At 43.2% G+C, this 11,557-nt stretch overlaps 1 protein-coding gene across 1 annotated transcript in view; it reads left to right on the top strand.

Annotated features, from left to right (window-relative positions):
* Positions 1-835: 835 nt before the first annotated feature.
* Positions 836-11,557, top strand: part of musk (muscle, skeletal, receptor tyrosine kinase) — a 182,615-nt gene continuing 171,893 nt past the window's right edge. The window contains exon 1 of the mRNA XM_060845866.1: positions 836-1,008. Within this exon, the coding sequence (XP_060701849.1) occupies positions 924-1,008 (85 nt within the window). The 5' untranslated portion in view covers positions 836-923. The remainder of the gene's footprint in view (positions 1,009-11,557) is intronic.

The following is an 11,557-nucleotide window of genomic DNA, read 5'->3' as shown; positions in this document are numbered from 1 at the left end:
ATTTTATGTAGGTACACTCACAATGCCATCAGAGAGGGAATTCAAGGATTTTGATCTAGCGACAGCGAAGCAATGGCAATGTATTTCCAAGTCAGGATGTTGAGTGGCTTGGATGGGAAATTACAGAGGGTTGCATACCCATGTAACTGCTGCCTTTGACCTTCTAGATGGAAGTGGCTGTGGATTTGAAAGATGCTGTCAGAAGAGCCTTGGTGAATCTTGAAGCCAAGATGGGCTCCCAGCTATTGCTGCTAAATTCTTTTATTCATCTTGCCATGGTCCAAGTCACTCAGACCCTTATGAGATTCCATCCATAGAGTTTGCTACAATTGAAATTACAGCACCAAACTGAGTTGGGAAACATAGTTATCACCCCTTGGAAAGACTGGTAATCACACATTCCTGACTTAAAATAAACCTATACATGCGACTAATCAGGCAACAGGTGGGAACTCCACACAAAGACTGTTAGATGTACCAGAATATGTTTCAATTTCATTCAAGGTTAGTGTAATCAAACTCACTTAATGCTGTCACTTAACTCTCCTTGAACTATATGTTGATGTTTGTAAATTGGAAGCTTATAATTGCTGAAGGATAATGACTTAATTTGTTGGAGATATTAGCAAAAGACTATTGTTGTGCCTAATCTTGAGCTGCCTGAATGAAAGATTTATTTACTCTAGTTACAGGAGGCAGTAGGCTTATATACCAGCAGATGGCTGGATAGGATGAGGAACATCTGCTAACGTCCATCATTTTCTAGTTCCAGTCTTTTGAAAATTCCTATTTATACTTAGATGCACTAGGGCCTCTTTTTGGGATCTGTGAGAGAGTCCAGAGACATTACCGGCTATAAACTCAGGTTTTAACGCAGAATACAAGGTGGCTTGGCTGAAAATTCTTCCGTCCACCACTTTATCATGACCATTACCCTATTCGGCATTCCACTTCTGATGATCGTCCTGATGGGAACCGGGAGTTTGATTGACGGGACTCTTCCCAAAGGTTTGCTTCAATTGTTGAACTGTTCTGGTTAATAAAATTGCTTTTTAGTTAGGGCAGAATTTCATGTGCTGTTTCTCAACACGCTTTCTTTGTAAGCAGCTAGAAGTGATCATTTAATTATTCTGGTTAATTGTGAATTTACTTTGAATGAAACAAAATTCAACTGTTTGTGAAAACAACTCAAAACTATCACCGAGCATGACACTGGAGCAGAATTACTTAATGGCTCATATTTATTGCTCAGGTTTTGCCTTATTAAAAGTGTAGCGATTTATTATCGTTATGTCTATGCATTACTTATAGGGCAGGAAGCCATTTCGTTTTTGCAACGAATGAGCCATATTATCATTCCTTTTAGCAATTAATCGCAAATCTAATAATTAAAAGAAACCGTCTTTGTTTTAGCTGACTGCTGATTGGATCAGGAAATGTCAAAGATGGATGTCAGTGGAATGGTGCAGCTATAGAAAAGCAAGTTTGTTGTTTATGATAGCTTGTCTTGTCTTGTTTAAATGTGATTCATTCAAAGTGAATGCTGAGTTATTACTGGGGCAATGAACATGGGTGATAAGGCTGCTGAGGGGATCTCTTGTGGTGCAGTGGTAGTGTCCCTACCTCTGGGCTAGAAGTTCAAGTCTCACCCGCTCCAGATGTGTGTCGTAATTTGTCTGACCAGGTTGGTTAAAAAAATCTATAAATGAGCTGGATGAGGTTCCAGCCATTGACATTAATCCCCTGCACTCAATGAGATGGGACAGAGTCCAGGGGTGCTGATGAAAGCATTTAAAATGTGCTCCCAATCCACACATGTGTTGCTGTGGTTTTTATGACAATGGCTATCGGGGTTTCAGAGATTTCTGTGCTATGGAGAGGCACGATTCTTATAATATATTTAAATCAGAATCCCACGGAGTGTTTGGAATAAAACTCACTATCGGTAAGCTGCTTTCCTAGTAGTTAGCAGGGAAACAGAGGCAACACCTATCAATGCCATAAGTTAACAGCTGCTTTATACCAATGTTCCTCTCTCCCTCAGCATTTCCCACCTCCCCATGCAGACTCTTCAAGTAAACTTCTGGTTTATTCCCAAGATGCATGGTAGACTTGGTTAGCAAGGTTAGATCACATGGAAAACAGGGACAACTAATCATTTGGATGCAGAACTGGATCGAAGGTAGAAGACAGAGGGTGGTGGTGGTGGAGGGTTGATTTTCAGAATGGAGGACTGTGACCAGTGGAGCGCCACACGGATTGCTGCTGGGTCTGCTGCTTTTCATTATTTATAAAAATGATTTGGATGTGACTATAGGTGGTATGGTTTGCAAGTTTGCAGATGACACCAAAATTGGAGGTGTAGTAGAGAGTGAAGAAGATTATTTCAGGGTGCAACAGGACCTTGATCTGATGGCTCAATGGGCCAAGAAATGGCAAATGGATTTTAATTTAGATAAATGTGAGGTGCTGCATTTTGGAAAGGCAAATCAGGGCAGGACTTATACACTTAATGATAAGGTCCTAGGGAGTGTTGTTGAACAAAGAGACCTTAGAATGCAGGTTCATAGCTCCTTGAAAGTGGAGTGGCAGGTGGATAGGGCAGTGAAGAAGGCATTTGATATGCTTTTCTTTATTTGTCAGTGCATTGAGTATAGGAGTTAGGAGGTCATGTTGTGGCTGTACAGGACATTGGCTAGGTCACTTCTGGAATACTGTGTTCAGTATTGGTCTCTCTGGAAGGATGTTGTAAAACTTGAAAGGGTTCAGAAAAGATTTACAAGTATGTTGCCAGGTTTGGAGGGTCTGAGCTATAGGGAGAGGCTGAATAGGCTGGGGCTATATTCCCTGCATCATTGGACACTGAGATTTATAGAAATTTATATAATCTTGGGGGCACAGATAGGGTTATCAGACAAGGTATTTTCCCTAGGGCGATGGAGTCCAAAACTGAAGGGCATAGGTTTAAGGTGAGAAGGGAAAGTTTTAAAAGGGACCTAAGAGACAACCTTTCCATGCAGAGAGTGGTGTGTGCACGGAATGAGCTGCCAGAGGAAGTGATGGAAGCCGATGAGACATTAATGTTACAACATTTAAAGGGCATCTACATGGGTATTTGAATAGGAAGGGTTTAGAGTGATATGGGCCAAAAGCTAGCAAATGGGGCCAGATTAATTTCGGATACCTGATCGGCGTAGACAATCATAGATGATCAGGCGTGCTGCATATTTCTATGACTCTATGTCCTGATTCAATGAATCGTAGAATTGTGGGGAAGTGATGGTCTCATAATATTATTGCTAGACCATTAATCCAGAAACTCAGTGAATGCTCTGGGAACCTGTGTTCGAATCTATGCCACAGCAGATGGTGGAATTTGAGTTCAATTAAAAATATAACTGTAATTAAGAAACTACTGATGACCATGAAATCATTTTTGATTGTTGGAAAAGCCATTTGGTTTACCCAAGGCCTTCAGGGAAGGAAATCTCCCATCCTCACCAGGTCTGACCTACACGTGACTGCAGACCAACCACAATGTGATTGGCTGTCAATTGCCCTCTTAACTGACCAAGCAAGTTATTCAGTTATACCAATCCCTAAAAAGTCTCTTCAGAGGCACCTAGGGATGAGCAATAAATGTTAACCAGTCAGTGGCGCCCACATCCCACAACTGAAAATCATTCAGTACAAAAGAGGCCTTCAACCCATCAGATCTACTGTTGGGCCAAATGGCCTGATACTGCACTGAAAAATTCTATGCAACCCAAGCTGTGAAGAAACATTGCAATTTGAAGATTAAGTGGACAATTCTGCTGTGCAAATATTTTACACATATTCTGGAATGAAAGCCATGAAGCATTGAAATATTTCATAGTTTGTGCGTGGGGAGTTGAGGATTGGAAATGTTATTCTGATAAACTGAATAATGTGAGACATGAACCAAAAGCTGACTGGATGGGGATGGGGAGCTAGAAAGGGAGAAAATGGATTAAATGAGGGGAAAATCTGTCAGGAGGTAAAGTTCAAAGTGGGGGAAGGTCATCCATGTTTTCTTCTAAGATAAATAGCACAGTGTATTTTCTTAACGGTGATCTTGCAGCAGCTATGGGGCAACCAAAGGATTTTAATGTCTAGGTACAGTAATCACTAAAATCTGGTTCACAGGCAGAAGCAGTAATTAGAGTTAGAATTAGATTAGTTTTTTTTTAAATCATGTGTACTAAAGTACAGGGGTACTGGTAAACTGTACAAAGTCACAATTCTCAGGTGCCATCTTAAAATACAAATTAAAGACAAAAGCAGAAGTAAAAGAAACAGAGCTAAAAGGAAAGGCTAAAAGATCACTCCCATCCCCTCTGTCATGAGTCCTGACCCACTACTGCAACCTTGGCCTCACAGCCAGAAAAGTAAAAAGTTTATTTTATCTCAATAAAGATCAGTGGTCTCTGAAACACTCAGCCCAGGTCCTCCATCCTGCTGCCTCGAGTCCCTGCCTGCTGCTGCCGATGAAACATTGCCATCTCCACTGTAGCCACGGTCAGGAGCCTTGGCTCAGCCTGCCAGTCTGGATCAGGTGACCTCGGGCTGAGATGGAGCCACATCCGCCTCATCCTGGCTTTGCATTGCTGCCACTGCCACCTCCTGGGACATGCTCCTCATGGGTGGCACGGTGGCACAGTGGTTAGCACTGCTGCCTCACAGCGCCAGGGACCTGGGTTCAATTCCCGCCTCAGGCGACTGACTGTGTGGAGTTTGCACGTTCTCCCCGTGTCTGCGTGGGTTTCCTCCGGGTGCTCCGGTTTCCTCCCACAGTCCAAAGATGTGCGGGTCAGGTGAATTGGCCATGCTAAATTGCCCGTAGTGTTAGGTAAGGGGTATATGTAGGGGTATGGGTGGGGTGCGCTTTGGCGGGTCGGTGTGGACTTGTTGGGCCGAAGGGCCTGTTTCCACACTGTAAGTAATCTAATCTAATCTAATTCGCCAGACCTCAAACTGGAGGTGGAGCCTCACCCTGGTGTTGCTGCTGATGCCAATTCTGCCTCAGTCTGCCATTACATTCAGGGCCCTGGATATCATTGTCACATTAATAATGTACTACAACAATGGGAATGTGCATTTGTAAAGCACCTTTAATATAGCAACTTATTATTGTTGCTGTTGCAGTATAATGGAAATTAGTACGTTAATAACAACAATGTAGATGAAGATTTGACAGTTGTCAACAATCAAATGCCATCAAGACTCCGAGAAGCAAAGAATGGAAGAACTGTACTGGAGAACTACAGTCAGTATTCTGTACATTAGAATGTAAGTAAGGGGTTTGTAGGAACTCCGAGACGCAGTCAATAGTCTTAGACAAGGTAGAGACAGAGAGGCTGTGATCAGAATAGGGACAATTTCACTACGCAGAGAGTATATTCAAACACTCAGAGCCAGATCTCATGGTAGGCAGAAACCATGAGGATAGAATATTGCAGACGTGGGTTCAAAGGTTCAGCACACAGTCCATGGAAACAGTAGCCCTAGCACAACTCTATATTTGCTTCTGTGGATTTCTCACTGACGTTGTGTGGATGAATTTGAAGAATCCTATCAGAAATCTCATTGTGTGTGGAGTCAAAAGATATTTTCCAGATTTTAACAGAGTCTTCACTGAAGTGGAAGGGATGTAGAAGTTGATGATGTTCTCCTGAGAACAGGAGGAAGTTGAGGAGGTTTTATGGAAGGGAAAATAATGAGGCACTTAGATTGAATTGATTGCCTCACTGGCAGGATAGTCAGTAACCACTCAGCCCTGGGCCTCCATCCTGCACCGATACAAGGTAACAGGCAATTTAACTGATGTATAATGTAATACTTCTCAAAAGAATAATACAGTCTGCATTGAGGTAGACCCAATCTGATGATATCATAAGCACCCGAGTGGAAAAAGGCAGAATATCTTTATATAGCAAAATGGTCTATATAAGAGAAGATCTGTTGAAAGCACATGACCAGTAGGTTGTGCATAGTCAGGAAAGAGTGAGACACAGTCGAACTGAGTATCCAGTTCAGGAAATTGGGATGCAGCATGGGCAATCAGTGCAGAAGGGAAGAGATACTTCTTGTTTATTTTGATGGGTCACAGTTTGTAAGGTTTTTCCATGGGATGAAGTCCAGGATTGGGGACCCAGCACAAAAGACAGCGTGACATCACAAGGAAACCATAAGTTCATCAGTTGCTAATAGTTGCTAATTTGACTATCTATTATAGTTTACTTTCAGATTGAAGATAAATAGGGAAAATACTTAGAGGTAATAAAATAAAAGACCAGTAGGAAATTTGACAAAATCAAATTAAGAACAAAGTTGATGAAATAGAGAAGCCTGTCAAGGTTGTGTGTGTTGTACATGAATGATATGGGAGCCCCATTGCCGTTCATAGTGACCACATCAGCAGCAAGTGTTGGTTGCTTACGGGTTGATGAGCTGGAGTGGGAGGGGGAAAGTTACTTAGATGCCATGTTTCAGGAGTCAGTCACACTCTTTATATTAACTACTCTAAATTCAGTCAGTGGTGCAGGATAGGAGGGTGTGAGTCTGACTATGAGTGAGGCAGGTAGAGGGATCTAGGAAGCAGTGCTGACTTGAACTTGTTTAACAGGTTTGAGATTCTTGCTCCCTGTGTGGATGAGAGCGTGGGCTGTAGGGAAGATGGGCAAGCTACCACAGCACCATGGTACAGGGAGCATTCATGTAGGGGGGAGAAAGAGAAATTTAGTTGTAATTGGGGATAGTCCAGTCAGGGGAATGGGTATTGTTCTCTGTGACTAGGATCGAAAGTCCTGAAGGCTATATTGTTTGCCTGGTGCCTGGGTTCAGGATAAATCATCTGGGCTGCAGAGAAAGTGTCTGGAAGTGGATTAATACACCCAGACCAGATGGACTGCACACTAGTGTTCTGAAGGAGATAGTTGAAGAGATTGTGGAGGCATTAATGGTGGTCTTTCAGGAATCACTGGGGTCAGGGATGGTGCCAGAGGACTGATAAATAGCTAATGTGACACCCCTGCTTAGGAAGAGATGGCGACAAAAGATGGGAAATGAGAGGCCAGTTAGCCTGACCCCGTCATCGCTAAGATTTTAGAGATCATTATTAAAGATGAGATTGTGGAGGACTTGAAAGTGTATAATGAAATAGGGCCAAGTCAGTACGGCTTCATAAAGGGGACGTCATGCCTGACAAATTTGATGGAATTGTTTGAGAAGATAATGAGCAGTTTAGACAAAAGAGAACCATTGTAAATGATCTGTTTCAATTTTCACAATATTCCAAATGCAGTGTGACCAGACTCTGACACAACCTCAACAGGACATCCTGCTCTTGTATGCTAACCCTCTTAAAATGAAAGCTAATTTTGCATTTGACAAGGTGCTGCATAGAAAGCTGCTAAATAAGAAAAGAGCCCATTTTGTTAGGGGCAAGTTACTGGCATGGATAGAGGATTGGCTGACTGGCAGAAGGCGGAGAGTGCAGATAAAGGCATCTCTTTTAAAATGGCAACCGGTGACTAGTGGAGTTCTGCAGTGGTCAGCGTTATGACCACAGCTATTCACATTATACATTAATGATCTGGATGAAGGAACTGAGGACATTGTTGCTAAATTTTCAGATGACACAAAGATAGGTGGATGGACGGGTAGTGTTGAGGAAGTGTGCAGGCTGCTGAGAGTGGGCAAAGGGAGTGAGCAGATGGAACACACATGTTATATAGTTTGGTAGGAAGAATTGAGGGGGAGATCATTTTATAATGGCAAAAGACTTTAGAAATCTGAAGCACAAAGGAAATTAGACATCCTAGTCAGGATTCTCTTAAGGTAAATATGCAGCTTCAGTGGGCAGTTAGGAAGGCATAAGAAGTAGTAGCATTCATTTCAAGAGGGCTAGCTGTAGTAGAGTCTGGTCAAACTGCATTCGGAATATTGTGAGCAGTTTCGTGCCCCCTATCTAAGAAAGGATGTGCTGGCCTTGCAGGGGCTTCAGAGGAGGTTTGCAAGAATGATCCCAGGAACAATGGGGTTTGTCATGAGGAGTGATCGAGGAATCTGGCTTTGTATTTGCTAAAGTTTAAAAAGGTGGGAGGGGGCGGGAATCTCATTGAAACTTGTAAAATACTGAGAAGACTGGATAACGTAGACATGAACAAGATGTTTCCACCAGTAAAAGAGACTAGGATCTGAGGGTCCATCCTCAGAGTGAAGGGGCAACCCTTTAGAACTGAGATAAGGACAAATTTCTTCAGCCAGAGGGTAGTGAATCTGTGGAACTGTTTGCTGCAGAAGGCTATGGAGGCCAAGTCATCGGGTATGTTTAAGGCAGAGATGGATAGGTTCTTGATTAATTAAGGAATCAAGGGTTATGAGGAGAAGGCAGGAAAATGGGGTTGAGAACATCATTGAATGATGATGCAGACTTGATGGTCTGAAAGGCCTCCTATATCCCACAGTCTTCTGGGGCAGTTCTGTTATCCTAGATGCTCCAAATAATCTTATTAACAGCATCTGTTTTACCAACTTATACCTGCTTGCTATCATGCATGAAACAATATCATTTTTAAGGAAGTAGCCTCTTCTCATTAAAATATGATTTGATTAGATTAGACTTACAGTGTGGAAACAGGCCCTTCGGCCCAACAAGTCCACACCGACCCGCCGAAGCGCAACCCACCCATACCCCTACATTACACTACGGGCAATTTAGCATGGCCAATTCACCTGACCCGCACATCTTTGGACTGTGGGAGGAAACCAGAGCACCCGGAGGAAACCCATGCAGACACGGGGAGAATGTGCAAACTCCACACAGTCAGTTGCCTGAGTCGGGAATTGAACCCAGGTCTCAAGCGCTGTGAGGCAGCAGTGCTAACCACTGTGCCACCATGCCGCCCACTGGTTTTCTAACGGTTTTATCTAATGGTTTTCCTCTACCTCTGTAGACTAAATAGGCACCATCGACCCAGATAGAAAAGGAGTGTGGTGGCAGCTATTTGCTCAAGCACATTGGCATCCCATATTCAAATGACAAAATCTGTGGACTAGTTGGGGTGAATCTTTTTTGATGCAGTGTGGTGCTATGATCTGGAAGGTACTGCCCAAAAGGTTTGTTGAAACAGATTCCATCATAACTTTCTAACAAAGACAATTGGATCCATATGTAACAATGAACACTTTGCAGGACCACAGTGACAAAGCAGATGAGAAGTTGTACTAATTATTTCCTAATCATTTCCCTTGCCACAAATTCCATCTCTCTTGCTGCAACCATCTGTGTCTGAACTGGGCAGTTCACACCCTTGGTGTCATACTTGATCCCAAAATGTGTTCCCAACCATATATTTGTCTCATCATTCAGAACATACTTTTCCACCTCTGTAACATTATTCGACTTCATCACTGCATCAACTGACTTGCTGCTAAAACCTTCACCCATGCTTCTGTTACCTTGAGATGCAACTATTCCAATACACTCCTTGGCAAATATCCACCCTTCATAATTGTTCCTAACTCAGAGCAGTGAGGCCTATTACCTGGCTTCCCTGTGCTCGCTGACCTACGTTAGGTTCCAGTTAAATAATGCCTCAATTTTAAAGTTCTCATCCGAGTTTTCAACTAAATACATGCCCTTGTCTCCAAATGTAAGGAATGGCTGGAACCCCAATCCTCTGAGATATCGGCTTTCCTCTAATTCTAACTGCCTGAGCATCCTTGATCTCCATACTTCCACCATTGGTAATTGTATCTTCAATGAGCAAGGTCCCAAGATCCAGAATTCAATCTATACTCTTCCCCCTCTCCACTTTGCTTTACTCTTTTAAGACATAGCTTTAATCCTAACTCTATAACTAAACTTTTGGTCATTTGTCCTTGTATCTCTTTTTGAAGCTCAGTGTGAAATTTTACTCCATAAAGCTCCCATGAAGTGCCTTGATACTGGGGGTATTCTGCTGAGTTTGCAGATGGTACAAAGATAGGTCGAGGGACAGGGAGCATTGAGAAGTTGGGGAGGCCGCAGAAGGATTTGGACAGGTTAGGAGAGTGGGCAAAGAAGTGGCAGATGGAGTACAATGTGGGAACGTGTGAGGCCATGCACTTTGGTAGAAAGAATAGAGGCATGGACTATTTTCTAACTGGGGAGAAAATTCAGAAATCTGAAGCGCAAAGAGACTTGTGAGTTCTAGTCCAGGATTCTCTCAAGGTAAACTTACAAGTTGAGTCAGTTTTTAGGAAGGCAAATGCAATGATGGTTTTTATTTTGAGAGGACTTGAAAATAAAAGTAGCGATATACTTCTGAGGTGTTTAACACGCTGGTCAGACCACATTTAAAATATTGTGGGCCCCATATCTCAGGAAGGACGTACTGGCCTTGGAGCATGCTCAGAGGAGATTCACAGGAATGATCCCACGGATGAAAAGCTTAACATATGAGGAGCATTTGAGGACTCTGAGTCTATACACAATGGAGTTTAAAAGGATGAGGGAGGGATCTAATTGAAAATTATAGAACACTGAATGGCCTGGACAGAGTGGATGTTAGGAAGATGTTTCCATTGGTAGACTGGGACCCGAGGGCACATCCTTAGAGTCATAGAGTCATAGAGATACACAGCACGGAAACAGACCCTTCACTCCAACTCATCCATACCGACCAAATATCCCAACCTAATCTAATTCTATTTGCCAGAAACCAGCCCATATCGTCCCAAATCCTTCTGATTCATATACCCATCCAGATATCTTTTAAACGTTGCAATTGTACTAGCCTCCATCACTTCCTCTGGCAGCTCATTCCATACATACACCACCCTCTGTGTGAAAAGGTTGCCTCTTAGGTCTCTTTTATACCTTTCCCCTCTCACCCTAAACCTATGTCCTCTAGTGCTGGGTTCTCCGACCCCAGGGAAAAGACATTGACTATTTATCCTATCCATGCCTCTCATAATTAGTGGGCGGCACGGTGGCACAGTGGTTAGCACTTCTGCCTCACAGCGCCAGAGACCCGGGTTCAATTCCCGCCTCAGGTGACTGACTGTGTGGAGTTTGCACGTTCTCCCCGTGTCTGCGTGGGTTTCCTCCGGGTGCTCCGGTTTCCTCCCACAGTCCAAAGATGTGCGGGTTAGGTGAATTGGTCATGCTAAATTGCCCGTAGTGTTAGGTAAGGGATAAATGTAGAGGCATGGGTGGGTTGTGCTTCAGCGGGTCGGTGTGGACTTGTTGGGCCGAAGGGCCTGTTTCCACACTGTAAGTAATCTAATCTAATAATTTTATAAAACTCCATAAGGTCACCCATCAGCCTCTGACGCTCCAGAGAAAACAGCCCTAGCCTATTCAATATCTCCCTATATCTCAAATCCTCCAACCCTGGCAACATCCTTGCAAATCTTTTCTGAATCCTTTCAGGTTTCACAACACCTTTCCGATAGGAAGGAGACCAGAATTGCACACAGTATTCCAACAGTGGCCTAACCAACGTCCTGTACAGCCGCAACATGACCTCCCAACTCCTGTACTCAATAC

The sequence above is a fragment of the Hemiscyllium ocellatum genome, chromosome 2 (assembly GCF_020745735.1).
Source record: "Hemiscyllium ocellatum isolate sHemOce1 chromosome 2, sHemOce1.pat.X.cur, whole genome shotgun sequence".
Classification (NCBI taxonomy): domain Eukaryota; kingdom Metazoa; phylum Chordata; class Chondrichthyes; order Orectolobiformes; family Hemiscylliidae; genus Hemiscyllium; species Hemiscyllium ocellatum.
This window is presented reverse-complemented; position numbering and strand designations above follow the sequence as displayed.